Genomic DNA, 15,419 nt, shown 5'->3' on the forward strand with positions numbered 1-15,419 from the left:
TAAAATTATTATAAAGCTTAATAACATAGAAGTAGTTTCAATATTTGTGTTACATTGTGTTGAGACATAAGGGCACATCACCATGGAACTATTTCCTTCATAAGAATACCCTTAAAAACAAGCATTCCCCACTTCCCAGATCTGTAATGGAATACAGATTAATAGGTCAAGTGAAGATAGCCTGCCAGCTTGCAAAGTATTGTAGCATAAAGAGGAAATGGAATATGAAGGTAAAGGCAATAAATGATTGCTTTGATATGTTAAACTAGCAGCAATGGCTACCTGAATCTGGAAACTAAGAATTTGTGAAATAAACCATTTTAATCTGAGTTTTGTGAAAGTCTCTGCTAGAGCATACTCTGTTATATTGCTATCCTATTTGGGAGAAATAGTTGCGTATAATTTTATTTGTTACAGACCTGTTTACAGATACTTTCATGTAATCATTAATATATTAATATTTTGGATATTGAAGGTGGCTTTTTCATTAAAGCTCTAAAATGTAATGCAGAAAGTATATAATAGATATTTATTCTCTGATAGTCTGTCATGTAATTGATAAGGAAGATGGGAAGTAAATTTGTATCAATTCTGAAGTAATTCTCTGAAGAGGTCTGTTTATTGCTTCCAGACATTGAAAGATTTCCATGGTTTTTATTATGAGTGTATATCAAAGCTGATGGGACGCATCAGACTGGCATGGATGACTCTTGATCTGTTAAATCCAGTGCTTTTATTCTAAAGTGGTAGTTTCAGAGGGAGGTATGAGTTGTATTGGATTTCCAAGTAATAAAATAAGTCCTGACTTTGTGAATTTTTAGGGAGTTTGTTTTCTTGTGTAAAGGAACTATATGTGTCTGTAATGCAGACTAGTATACATCTTGATCTTGGAGCGCTGTTACATTTGAAGAACAAGTGATTGTGTTCTGAATTGCAATTGTGTGTGCAAGAATAGTATCTCAAGTTCTGATTTTTTCCTTGTTTTTGTTATCACTACTCTTGTATTGGAGATGTTTACATGGATTAATACACAGGGTGGCTTATTGTGGGAAAACCTAAAGTTTATGAAATATATTAAGATAAAATCTTTGTGACAAAGCTACTAAAGGGGACGTTTGCTGTGGCAATTAATATGTGGTAAAACAAAATACCAAGTAAAAGCCATGGAGGCTGGTGGGTTCTGGTTTGGGGTTTTTTTGTTAGCTAACTGTCTCTATTTTTAAATCTAGCCACGAGCCGATCCCATCCCAATATGCAGCTTTTGCTTGGGAACAAAAGAATCGAATCGTGAAAAAAAACCAGAAGAGCTCTTGTCTTGTGCAGATTGTGGCAGCAGTGGTAAGTTGGCTGAAAAAAGTTCATGTTTTAATATGTCTTCTAAAGATGTTTTAAACTTGTGAGCCTTATCCTCTCTTTGAACAAATGCAAATTGAGAACTGATCCCAGGAGGGTGGAAGAGTTTGTTTTTGTTTTTCTTGGTTTTGTTTGTTGGTTTGATTTTTGTTGGTTTTTTCTTTTTTAAACTAGAATTTTATTATCTGTGTAATTACAAGTGAGAGGTATGGATTCATCTTTATATCAAAGTATAGATCTGCTGAGTAAATTAAGAGGGGGAAACCACACTTTTACAGCACAAGAATTCAGTTATTGTTTGGGATCTGTGTTGGCTCTGAAAACTCAGTTTTGCATTGTGACACCAAATGATGATCAAGAATTTTGTTTGTACAGATTTGCTGCGTTTCAGAAGCTGAAGAATAATCACAGTAACAAAGATTGTATAGCAGTCTTTGCTGCTGCATATCTTGAGTATCCAGTTCATTTTAAAATAAAAATATTATGTTACTCAAGAGGGAATTTGAATAATATTTCAGGTAACATCCCACATCAGGTGGGCAGCCTGTTACTGTCAGGCACAAGGTAATGACTCCACTGATTGCATGTGCCTCACTGGTGTGTGTTGCAGCAGCTCTTGCAGACTCTGTGGCCGTTCCTAGTGCAGGTGCTTCTCTTCTCTGTGGTGACCAGTGCTGTGGCCCGAGGGAAGAGAACTTGTGTCAGGGGAGGTTCAGAAAAACTTCTTCGCCCAGCGGGTGGTTGTGCACTGGAACAGGCTCCCCAGGGCACTGGTCACTGCACCAGGGCTGGCAGTGCTCTCAAGGCACATGGTGTGACTCTTGGGGATGCCCTGGGAGGGGCCAGGAGTTGGACACCATGATCTGTGTGGGTCCCTTCCAGCTCTGATATTCTGTCAGTCTGGAGTCCATGGGTACTATAATTTTGTGGGTATGCTGGTGGTAGCTATGGCAGTACCCAGGACAGACTACATCAGTACTGGAGTAAAAACAAAACAGTTCAAATAGAAACATGTTTTCAGTTAATCGGGGTATGTTATTGATTGTCTGCTTCCCAATCTGTCATCCTAATAGTTGCTTTGTATTTTAGCCAATGTATTTTAAATCATTACACTCTGAAATAAGAAAATTACTTTCTTAACCCAGTCTGCAACAGCAATTGTCTTCATTTAGTGGTTTGCAGGTCTCCTCTATTTTCACATCTGTTTTCTGATATTTGCAAAACTAGTACTTGGTTAGAGTCTGGGGCACAGAGTTTACATTAATCAGGTGAGCTTGGATATCAGCTACTCTTCTGTTGTGTAATAATTCCCTGGTGAGTCTTAAGGCACTTTAGAACTGGAAGTCTTGACTTTCATGGATCAGCTTCTATTTGAATTAACACCGATACATTCTCTCTGCCTCATTAAGATTAAATTATCTTTAATTAGTTCCTCAGATGTATTAGATATAAGGAATGAAATGTTGAGACTGCCAATCAGTTTGCTGGATGGTTAAACTTTAGCTACTGATGCCTAACTAAAATAAAAACCAATTTCAGTGCAATTTATAAATAACAAAACTTCACTCAAGTGGAGTTTTATTGTAATTGGATTTGTAATTTTGCACATTGCAGTGTATTTCAAAGCTGGTCTTGCTGTCTAACAAATAGAAAAGAAATTGCATGTTGTGCATAGCAAGCAAATTGTTCAGTTGATCAGAGATTAAATTGCAGTGCCCACTACTGGCATGATTGTTTTCCCTTTTTGTTTTTGTGTCAAGTTGCTTTTGTCTTTTCAGGTAGTGCTTCTGCATTCTGAAAGCAGAAACTAGCTGGATAACTGCACGTTTTTGTGGTATTTGGAAAGAAAAAGTATTGGGGTAGTAGAAATGAAATGCACTGCTATGTCGGTGGGCACAGAGGATTCTCTCAAGAAGATGAGGGATGTCAGGTGTGAGAAAACAAATTCCATTACAAAAGCAGACATAGTTCTTCTTGGTTTCAGTTGGGTTTTGTGTTTTGGTTTTTTTTCCTCTCCTGCTTTTCCCCTATTTCTTGATTTTGAAAAATCAATACACTTGAGAACTGGAATCGAACTCTGCTTCTGTTTTCATGAACAAGATGTGCAGAAGCTATTAAAGAGCTGCTGCTGACAGATTTTTATAAGGGTTTGAAGTTGTAGAATGAGGAGAGAAATAGTTGTGTGACTGGAGAATTATAATAAATACTTTTTTAAAGGGGGAAAAATAGTGAAAAGTAGAATACCCATAGGTACTCTCCTCTCAAATTGTATGTTATCCTGAGGAGGCAAGAGGATTACTGATCAAGGATGGTGGGCAGAGGAGGCTGAAGAACAGAGCAATAGAGAGACTGGACTCAGGTCAAGAGGAAGAGGGACAGAAAATGTTTGGAAAGAACTGGGCAGAGATCGCTTTCTAAATGAGATTTAGGGTATGCTTTAGTAATGATGGAATATAGAAATTGCCTTAATTATTGCTGTCTGTGTAAGGATATTGGGCTAGTTGGATAAAATGAACTGCTAAGAAACCTTCAGGTAGAAAAAACTGGTACATCCCCGAGACAGGTGCACTGACCATCTCTGCCCATAGCTGAAGTCTTCCTAAATAATAATGCTTTCTACATAAAACATTATCAGACACAAGTCAAGGGGGGTTTTGGTGAGTTATCTTACACAGTAGTTCCTAGCATTTGTGTTACAGTTAAAAATAACTGGAGACATTAGTATAACTAATTTAGCACTGTGTTTAGTTGTAGTCACTGATCTAATGCTTGCTCTTTTAAAAGACTAGCTTTTTCATCAAATCCCTTAATGAATAAAAAAAGCTCAGCTTTGTGAGGAAGACACAAAAGTGGGCAGGTTACAGAAATTGTCTTCAGTCACAAAGGAATGAGATCCTCACTTTAAACTTCCTGATCTCGCCTATTTCTGCCATGTCAGTGAATCACAAATCTTAACTGTTTCTAACATGGGTGAATGAATTTTGAAATGCTTCATTTTAAAGCAGGCCTTTATGTATTCCTGGTGGAGTGTTCCAGCTTGCAAAGGTCTAAATTTCAAGTAATCTGGTAAACTTGTTTAAAATATTAAAATATTGATGCTGCAGAGTTTTAAAAGAAAGTTGTGTGGTGGAACCAGGAGAAATTACCAGTTTAAACATTTCAAACTACTGTTGGAAATCTCTTGGGATTTTATCAGCGTCTGGATATGGAGAAGATAGTGTGTTTTTCAATTCAGTTAGAGCTGAAATACTGCAAATTTGGAAGCCCAAAACATGCTTTCCTTCAACTCTCAAATTAAAAAAAAAAAAGTGAATGGCACAGTATCTTCAGCTGACTATAGAAATCTGTTAAACTACAAAAAAGACTGTAGTTAAACAAAGTTCCTTTAAAAATTGAAACTTGTTAGTTACCGCTTAATGACTGGTAGGTATTACACTATACATTTTATTGTTATATTTGCACTATATCAATTTCTGTCTAAAATGAATAGTTTGTCATCTATTAAAGAATTAATACCATATGGTATTTTGAAATGTAAAAGTTTCTGGCCTGTCTCTGTTAAGGCATACCTAGAAAAGACAGTGAAAAAACAATGCAAATACATAGTGATGGTTCTCATTTGCACCCTTCCAGTTCTAGTTACTTGTGGCTCAAGGATTTGGAATTTTAGGCAGAATCTTCATGTTTAATACCAGTGGAATATTTTTCTTGAATTTTTGTTTCATAATAAAATCTAGTGCTTAAAGAAATGTCTTAAGCTGTGCAATTGCTTGAATGAGAAGTGTTCCATTGGTAGATAAAAGATATAAAGTAACAGTGAGAATGGATGTTTCATATGTTTATACATTGCAGTTATTTACATAAAATTAAAATCAACAATTTTAACTGCAACTTCCTTGCCCCTTGAAATAAATCACTTCTGTGCAGAGTAGATAACTGGAATTAAATACATGGAAGTGATTGATTTATGACTATGCTTTAATGTGTTAATAGAATTATTAAGTCATAGTTGATAAAATAAGTCTTTATGTGATACTGATTACTAGTATCAGCCCCTCTAGGGGGTTTCATTGAAAGGAAGAGTATCTCATTGAACTAATCTCTGCAGTTATAGTGTATTTGTCACATTCTTGAAAGTGTATACTCAATTTTAACCACAAAAAAAAAAGTTGGTGTATCTTAAACTGTATGCTAAGAATCAAATGGTTATGCTTTTTCAGTATCTTTCTGAAACTACTCTTTGAATTTTTTATTGATTGGTCCTTACTAATAGATTATATCCCTGCATTTTACTTTGAGAAAATGCACAATTCAAGTTGTCTTTCGAAGTTCAACAATAAAGTGGTTTAAGCCTTGCATAAATAAAATAAAAGGAAGTAAATTCTGAAATTGTCCCTTATTCAGGTGACTTTTCCATTCCATCAATCTTTGCCATTCATGCCTCAGTCCATTAGAAGGCAAAAATAGCAAATGCTCATAGATTAGATTGTATTTTTATTTGTGGTGTTTTAGCTCAGTCGTGGATTGAGAAACAGTTGATGGAGAAAGTCTGAATCACTGGGAATTCACCATTACCTAGAAGAAAGCACTCATCCCAGCTCTGACAGGGAGAAGAAAGCACCTTTGATGTGTGCCACCTCACTGCAGCCATCTGTAACTGCAGCATGGCAGCAGGGACTCTGATCTCTGACAACTCCTGTGTTTATGTTCTTGATGGTTAATCTCTGAATATAAGACTGTCATAAAGTGTTTCCTTAGGAAGGCTTATCCCTTGCTATGGCAGTGCTTTTGTCTTTTCTGGATTAAAGGTATGCTTTGAGGTTGTTGAAGACATGAAAAAATCACTGCCAGTGCTGCCGAAGGTGTTGGATGTGTTCAGTTGCCTGGTATCTCCTGTTAGGTGGAAAAGTCATGCAGCCTTCAAGGCTGCCGTGAAAACAGGATGGTCCTGCCAAGGAACCTTTGTGTTCTGTGGGAGGTGGAAGTTCAACTATTCTGCACCCACCCCTCAATATTAAACTTTCTATTGCAATGTGCTTTCCTTACACCACTTGCCAGATTCATTTTTCCCTTTTTTTTACTCTGAAATTGTTCTTTGTGTATACTTATGTAGTAAGTTGAAATAAAAAATGCATATAGTTCAACTATTTAGTTTCTCTGGTGGATGCTTAGTATAGTTAGAAAAATAACTAATGTAGTTTTATCTAAAGATTTCCTCTGTTTATGTTGCACTGCTAAGAAAGGGGATTGTGGCCAAGTTTATAAATATACTTTTTTCAGAAGCTACAACAGTTTAATATGCTATGGAAATAACTTAGTGACAAAAAAAAAGTTAAGTTTTATGTGCTTATGTAGACTACTCACTGGTGTCAGGTATAGTAGGAGTCAGTTTTCTACCTGTCATCATGAATGGGTTTCATGACAATTATTCTGTATATTTGTATGAAGTAGATGAGTTAAATAATGTGTTGCAAAATTCTGAAAGCAGCTGGTACTTCAAAGGTTCTGGTGGTGCTGGCTACATCCTGCTGAACTTCAAAATCAGTCTAACCTATCTTAAATCTCAAGCTGTCTAAAACATTTTGGTGTTTTTTAGGACATCCCTCATGTCTGAAGTTCTGTCCCGAGTTAACAACAAATGTGAAGGCCTTGAGGTGGCAGTGTATTGAATGCAAGACATGCAGTGCGTGTAGGATCCAAGGCAAAAATGCAGTAAGTTACATTTGTTCAGTGTTACTTGACTTCTCTTTGTTTATAGTAGCTTTATAATTAGCACGTGACCAAATGCAAATAATTGATGTACAACTTGAAGCAATGCTGTATTAAGTGTCTTTTCCCTTTTCTCCACCCCTCATCCCCCAGGATAACATGCTTTTTTGCGACTCCTGTGATAGAGGGTTCCACATGGAGTGCTGTGACCCGCCACTATCCCGAATGCCAAAAGGTGACCTTAAAAATCCTTTCCATGAAAATACTTTCATTTGCAGTCTTGTATTAAGTGACCAAAACCTCTCAAGCACGCTATTTTCATTTTTATTTTCAATGATAGCTAATATGATTACATTCATATCAAAGGCAGTTCTATTTGTTGTTGTGTGAGGGGTTTTTCCCTCAGGAAAACAATAAAGGTCTGCATATAGTTGACCAGATGAATTCATTGTGTAATTGTTGCCTAGTTTATTGAGGGTGAAATTTTAGAAAGGCTGTTTAAATGCAGGGAGTATATACACTGGCAAAGAAGTCTTTGGAACATGTAGAAGAGAGTCTTCTTCATGCCTTTTGTGAGATTAATTAGAAAAACAGAGAAAACCAAATGCATGTGTCTTCAGATTCTGTAATCTCTAGTTTTCTGACCTATGCCACATCTCACTTTTGCTCTTACATCTTTATGGATTTCCCTATTTAATCCTAAAGTTACATTAAAGGCTTTCTTCAGTTCTTCCCCTCCCAATCTCCAGTCTTATCTATAATATATGTTTAGACATGGCTATCTAATGTTAAAAGGATGCTATATTCAAATTGTGTATTAAAAAAGGTATACCTAGGTGTGATGTAGTATAGTCTTTAGCATGCACTACTCTAGTGGCTTTGCAATACACATGTAACTTTTTTACCCTGTCTTAATTGTGTCTGGAGGAAGATCTAGGTAGTATAAGGAGGGACAAGCTAGAACAGAAATTGCTCTAGGAACCTGATTGCTCATCATTTTTTCTGTGATCCTCGTTGCTTCTTGTTTCCCCCTTTCCATGAGCACTTTGCATTTAAAAATTTGAGAGCATGGATAGAGGTGGATCACTTTCTTTGTCCACTTTCCTTTCCCTGTGTCCTGTTCAAGGGATAATTTGCTGACCTCATATACATACTTGGGATGTATCTTGATACACGCCTGCAGCACAGATGAGATAAACTGTACCACTAAACTCTTTTCCCTTTGTGTAGGGATGTGGATTTGCCAGGTCTGTAGACCAAAGAAGAAAGGGAGAAAGCTGCTTCATGAGAAAGCTGCGCAAATAAGGAGACGATATGCAAAACCTATTGGACGACCGAAAAACAAATTAAAGCAACGAATGTTGTAAGTTTCTCTTGGTTTTTAGTTCTTCAGATGTTTCTAATGTGAATGTAGTCAGCTAAGAGTCTGGTGCAGGTTTGAGCACAGTTTTTAACTCTATTTTAAGTTGGGGAAAAGTAGATAATGTGTGATTTAGTTATGTGCCTTTCAGTCCAATGCTCAGTAACTTCTAAATTATAGTAGATACTTTTGGTGTCATGTCAGAAGATGATAAAAAAATTACTGTAACTTAATTTTTCAGATCCTGTAAGTTTTTATCAAAAATTGTGCCCATAGCAGATGCAAATAAACTTCTGTGTAATAACATATGCCACAGCTGTCTTTTAAGTGTAGCTTCAAATTATTGAAGTACCTACGGAATACAAGGTGGATAACATCAAGCTGCTTATAATACAACTTCAGGAGACCATTCTGCTCAAAGAGCTGTTTGATAACTGTATAAAAACTACTTTATTAGTTAATATCAGCTCACAAAACCCATTCCAAAAAGCAAGCTATATAAGTGATAGGCAAGTTCTGGTTTCACTGGTACTTTGGGAAAGATTATTACTTGAATTCTGCTGTTAAGCTGCCACCGGTTACTAGGAGAAGAGATTGCAATTCCTCTTGCTTCTCAGGAATGTTTATCTAAAACAAGAGTGTGCTGTAATTTTTTTTAGCATTTGTCTTCCCAGAAAAGACTGTAGTTGGACATGTTAAGTCTTGGTTGGAGGATTGTTTAAGTAGCATTCAAATACTGAGTTGACATTACACTGAGTGTTAAACAGGAACAGATTCTGTGTCAGCTACAGTAGCATGTTGCCCTCCATCACATGTTCCTATCCACGTACACCTTTTTTCCCCCCATATTTAAATATTATTTAACTCTTCGGCTGTGTCAGCTGAGCAGCTGAAAAGCTTTCTGACTCTATCAGCTACTCATTCTGTACATTGTAACATTCTTCTCTACAGTCTAAAAACCTGTCTGGTATTATTCAGAATTGCATGAGAGCTGCTGTAAAACTTGGCGTTTTGGAAAACAAACGTTTTTGAAGCCAGTGGAGCCCACATGTGAAACTAGAAGGAAAAGTACTTAGAGTATACTGCACTATTCCAGCTGATGTACTTGATGAGATGTGCATCTTGCTGTATTCTCCTTTGCCTTTCTCCCTGCCAGGATCTTTCATCTTGCATTTTTGGTTCTTGTCCTAAAGTTGAATGTGTGTTGCTCTGGAAGAGTAGTTCAGGGCAGGAATAAAGTGTGACACTACATGAAACTAAAAAGATGTGGTTGTACTGGCTGATGAGACCGTGCTGTTAGCCTGGGCAAAACGTTGTACAGTGCTCCTCCTGAATAAATAGCTTAGGAATTTGAAGGTCGTTGAGATGTCTATATATCATGATGTGTGCATAATAAAAATATGCCTTATATCTCTAGCTATGCCTTGGGCTTTAGTTGTACCTTTGTCTTTAGCCTTGGAAAACACGTACACCTTCAGCTGGAGGTTAGGGCTCTCATGGGGCTCAGGAGTGCTACTCCCCAGCTTAGGGCTACTGCTGGGACTCTCCAAACCACGGCTGCTCGAGTGCTTCCCCCTCCCCTTGCCAGTGTCTGGAGAGGAGAATTGAAGGCACAAAAAGTAAAGATCGAGGTTGAGATAAGAGCAATTTGCTGGACACAGCAGTGAGATAAGAAAGCAAACAGTAACAGCTACAGTACCCATAACAAAGTGTACAGGCAAAACAATTCACGTGTGATTATTTGGAATGGCTGCTCCCTGCTTACCCAACTGGAAAGAACCCCTTCTCCCTGGAAGAGTGCCTTTCCCTGCCCCGGAGATGGTACAAAGTAACCTCTGGGTCCTGGACATGTTCTCCTTGGCTACTGCAGAAATTAACCCTGCCCTGACCAGAACCAGGACTGGTTCTTATGCAGTCCTGCCATCTTACTTCTCTACAGACATGTCTCTGGTTTGGGTTCCCAGTGGGTGGATTTAGCAGCAATGTTCGCCTTCCAACACTAGTTCTGTTTCTCCTCCTTTCTCAAACATGTTATTACATTTTCTATTGAAAGATTGGAAATTTTATGAGGGTTTTCCTGTGATGTTTTGCTATTGAGATTCTGAGCTGCAACTTTTAACCTCACACTAAAGGATGCAGAAGTTCTTCTGGTATTATATGAAGATTATTAATATTTTCATAAAGGTTTTCTTTGTAGCACGTGAGCTGCATGAGCATTTACAGGAGTGCTTGGGAAGCTCTTCGTAAAATAAATATTTGCAATACTGCCAGTACATTTCTATTACTTCAAAGTCTCATATATGAAAACAAAGTAATCTTGTTTTGGAAAAATAGTGGTTGGAGATAAAATAAGGGAAGAGACTCTTCCGCATGCAATCCTATTTAAAAGTGATTGTGGAGTATGGAAGGCAATAGTGCCAAACATAAACAGTGTGTGGTCACATGAAATACAGGAAGGTTTGCCAATGCCATTTAGTCCTTGTATAGTACAAAGAAAATCTGTCCAGTGGTGCTGGAATAACTTTTTGCCTGTTGCCCATCTGTAGGAAGCCCTTCACAGGCAATTACTGTGTAAGATTAACTCAAACCAGGTGTGTGCTGGCCTCTGGCACTGCTGGTGGTTACCACATCTGGTACTGAGAATAGGTCTTGTGATAGGCTTATGGGTATGACACCAAAGGATTCTAAAGACTTAGAAGTTTTTGGGTTTGTTGCCTCGTAGGAACTAACCAAATTTAAGGATGTGTGGGTGGAAAAGGGGCTAGTTCTTAAGCTGGTGGGCCCTTGGAGGTCAGTAAACCAGATGGCTGCCCTAGGCTGTTGAATCCCTAATTAGAAGTAACCTGTTGGAATTAATTACTTTAGTATCTCAATTAAGAAGACAAAAATCTGTGGAAGTAAACTTTCTGCTGCAAAGTAAATAAGCTAACTTCAAAGAGCAGGATGGAAAAGGGAATGAAAGAAAGCATATGATACAACTGTGTAGCTTTGTTTGGCTTTGTAATTTGATTGTGTGTCCTGATAACTATTTCTTTTATTGCAGATATTTTTCAAAAGTTCTCTTTCTGTATGTTAGAATATACAGTACTGCAGTGTACTTCCTCTTTTCAGTTATTAGCAACTAGTTAAGCCTGTAATTCTGCTCTCACAAATGCTGGTTTTCGGTATTCTTCCTAACATTTAAATAAGATTCACCACTCTGTTTTTTTCCTAACACTTTCCATGTTAGGCCTGATTAGTTCATGGCTTTTTTGCAAATGCACCTTCGTTGTAGTCTTGCTCTTTCCTCTCCTTTGCTATTTTTGTTTCTTGCTGTTTTTAGAATTTCTAAGGAGTCTGTTTCTTTGGTTTTGTTGTAATGCTCTCAATAACTACCTCATTTGGCTTTTAGATCATTGGTGGTAACTTTTACTGACATGTTTTACATAATCCAACAAGAGTGTGGGGAAAAAAATTGTAGTTTCTTGAAGATTTGCTGTATTGCTTTAAAGGATTAATAGACTTTCTCTACAGTTTAAGCAAATGTAGTCTGAAGTTAACTGTTTTGATATCATATTAACACTGAAAACATTCATCTCCTCTGTGTGTACAATAAACTCTATGATGATGGAGCAGTTTTTGTACAAAGACTGTGTAATGATATTTTTTCCAAAGAAGCTCACTTTGACTATGCCTAAAAGTATGTGGGAAGGCTGTATGCTTGGGAGATCTTGCTATGCCAGCACTTACATGTACTGTGGACTGTCTTTTAAAGATAAGAGGGGAGGGGGAACAAAAAGAAGTGGAATAAAAAAGGATGGATGTTGTGTCATAGTGTGAAATGTATTTCCAAAGTGTATAAGTCTTTAAATTTCTTCAAAGGGTTTTAAGTGGCCTAGGTAACTTGTATAAACTGTAGGGCTATTTGACAGTAAAGATTTTGAATGCTGATTTTTATTTTTCAAATTTTTGCATAGGTCTGTAACCAGTGATGAAGGATCCGTGAATGCATTCACAGGAAGGGGGTCACCTGGTAGGGGTCAAAAGACTAAAGTCTGTACCACACCTTCATCTGGTCATGCTGCATCTGTGAAGGATTCAAGCAGCAGATTGCCTGTTACAGACCCCACTCGGCCTGGTGCCACCACCAAAATCACCACCACCTCCACCTACATATCTGCCTCTACACTTAAAGTTAACAAGAAAACCAAAGGTCTCATTGATGGCCTTACTAAGTTCTTTACACCATCACCTGATGGTCGCAGATCACGAGGTGAAATAATAGACTTTTCAAAGCACTATCGTCCAAGGAAAAAGGTCTCTCAGAAACAGTCATGCACTTCTCTTGTGTTGGCTACAGGTACCACACAAAAGCTAAAACCTCCACCTTCCTCACTTCTACCCCCAATCCCCATCTCTGGTCAGAGCCCCAGTTCTCAAAAATCCAGCACTTTGACTTCTTCTAACTCTCCCCAAAGCTCTTCCAGTCAGTCAAGCATACCCTCCTTTAGTAGCCTTCCTAGTAGCAGTCAGCTCAAGGGACTCTTTGATGGGCTCTCTCATATCTACAGCACTCAGGAACAGTCTCGAAAAAAGGGTCACCCAAGCTATGGACCCCGCAAGCATTTCTGTAGTAAACCAGAATTATTTTCCACATCAACATCTAATAGTCATTTCTATGGAAAGAAAGAGGTTAGGAGTAGGTTTATGTCTCATGCCTGTGCCTCTGGATGGGGTGTGTCTAGAGGACATGCTTTGAAAGCAATTGCTCACCTCAAGAGAACAGCTTTCTTTAAAAAGCACAGGATTCTAGGCAGATTAAAGTATAAAATGACCCCTCAGATGGGGACCCCCTCACCAGGGAAGGGGAGCTTGACAGACGGAAGGATTAAACCTGATCAGGATGATGGTAAGCAAAGGTCGAAGCGCCAACCAAACCTGCATCCCGTCCAAAACCAAAATTCTTATCACATAGGTCTTAGCTATTTCTCTTGTTCTTACTTCACTTTCATACAAAAACAACAAAACTTTGACCTTTTATCTAATGCTGACTAAATCTCCAAAACATTTTTTGGTTTTTTTTTTTCCTGACTAATACCACACCACTTTGGGTTTTTTTTTGTTTTTTTGTTTTTTTGTTTTTGCATCTGTAGTGACACTAGGAGCCCCAAACGCCTTCATAATGTTGCTTATGGCTGTGTAGTACCGCATGAGTAGCCACTTGTCATGCTACTTCCTTGTCCTTCCCCTGCCCTTGCTGTGGCAGTAGTGCTGTCATCATGGGTGTGTGCTGTCAGTGCTTATAACAGGGGCATTTCAATTCATCTCCCTCTGCTCCATTGCTTTTTCATGAACGGTTCCATCGTACTGCAGTCTCCACAACACTCGATCTGTACTGTTGTGAACTACCTTTTTAGTGCTTTTATTGAAGAAAAAAAATACGTTTAATTTACAATGTTTGAATATGGACTTAGCTTAGCATTAATCTTCAAGTTTGAAGGGCTACTTTTTTTTCTCGTGTTTATTTTTACCTTCCAGAGTATACTGAAATTTATCAGGTGGTATAGTTCTAGTAATAAAATACGCTCCATTTCATGAGGCTCAAAACTAATTTAGTAGAACTGGACAATTAAAGGCTTATACAGACAGACAAGCAAGTACCAAAAATAGCTCATGCAGCAGCAAGCTACAAAACAAGAAGGGGGGTGAAGGGTTCACTTCTGTTGCTTAGCAATCCCAAATTTGGTTAAAATGGGGAGTTCATAACAGCCATAGTTACAATCCTGTTTGGTAGTATCACTTTGCTAATGCACATATAACCTTCATGTCTGTGAATAAACTTTTTGCTGGTTTTAAATAACAGATACTGAAATCAAACTAAGCATCAAACAAGAAAATACGGATGTATTTCTGTTGGGAAGCAAGGACACTGTTACACAGGAGGATTTGGAAGTGTTTAAGCAGGCCCGAGAACTTTCCCTGGAGGTAAGAATCATGTTGCACAAAATATAGTTATTTCTGTAAATAAAAACTGAGTGAATTTTCAGTCTCTTCATCTTAATTTCTAATATATTACTTTTAATCTAACGCATCATGCTTGCTGTGAATTTTATTTGGGAGACACTGTATATACAGATAGGAAACAAGGCATCATGCTGGAATGGATCAGATGATCAGTGACACTTAAGATAGATTTTGAAAGATATACTTGAGCATTTTGGACACGGGACTACAGGATCAAACAGGGAGTTTAAAAGTAGCTGACATCCTGGTCAGGCCTGAGAGCATATTGGTCGGTAAGGATGTGCCTAATGACTTTGCTCTGCAAATAAAGCAGGTATTCTGAAAAGCTAAGTCAGTCCCAGCAAACCCTGCTTGGGTAGAAAACCAGATTTAGTGAGTCTGTAAATTCATTTTACCTGATTAATTACCACAATTTGAGTTTAAATACTGTAGACTTTATCTAGGAGTGATAACATTTGAGCTGAATCAGACTAGTGAACCAGACTTTTACTTTTCTGTGTCTGTGAAATGAGCAACCAGTGTTTTTGAGAACCTGGGTTAGAAGGTGGGTGAATCTAATGTTTCAATTGCTGCTTTCTTAAAATGGCTCCATAAATGGCTGTGTATTGTACTTTTTTCAGTAATGGAAGTCACTTAGGTTTTTTTCAGGTTTACAAGAACTGATATTACACAGTGACTTTTTTACAGTCTTCATTCAGAGTGTGTTAACCAACAAACTCAAATTGAGTTTAAGGATTCAGTTTCATTATTAGCTTGCACTTCTGATTCCTCATGGAAACAGTTCCCATTACTTGCTTTCTCTGTCTTTCATATGTAGTCCCTAAAAATGTTAGGTGGTAAGGTTTGTAAAAGTTGTCATTGAAATTGCTTCTTTTTACCCACCTTTCTTACTCTTTTATATTTTGCCAGCCCTTTAGAGCCTAGCAGTCATTTTCTGATCAGCTTAAATGCAGTATTATAGCTGAAATCAATGTGTTAGCATATTCTTGACTCT

At 37.7% G+C, this 15,419-nt stretch overlaps 1 protein-coding gene across 7 annotated transcripts in view; it reads left to right on the forward strand.

Moving 5' to 3' along the window:
- Positions 1-15,419, forward strand: part of KAT6B (lysine acetyltransferase 6B) — a 109,482-nt gene that overhangs the window by 50,730 nt on the left and 43,333 nt on the right. For 5 of the 7 annotated variants that reach the window (XM_063405887.1, XM_063405888.1, XM_063405890.1 and 2 more), the window contains exons 3-8: positions 1,230-1,338; positions 6,950-7,065; positions 7,216-7,297; positions 8,293-8,425; positions 12,379-13,310; positions 14,265-14,386. In XM_063405887.1, the coding sequence (XP_063261957.1) occupies positions 1,230-1,338; positions 6,950-7,065; positions 7,216-7,297; positions 8,293-8,425; positions 12,379-13,310; positions 14,265-14,386 (1,494 nt within the window). The remainder of the gene's footprint in view (positions 1-1,229; positions 1,339-6,949; positions 7,066-7,215; positions 7,298-8,292; positions 8,426-12,378; positions 13,311-14,264; positions 14,387-15,419) is intronic. The other 2 variants (XM_063405893.1, XM_063405894.1) reach the window with 2 other exon arrangements.

This window comes from Prinia subflava, chromosome 9 (genome assembly GCF_021018805.1).
Source record: "Prinia subflava isolate CZ2003 ecotype Zambia chromosome 9, Cam_Psub_1.2, whole genome shotgun sequence".
NCBI lineage: Eukaryota > Metazoa > Chordata > Aves > Passeriformes > Cisticolidae > Prinia > Prinia subflava.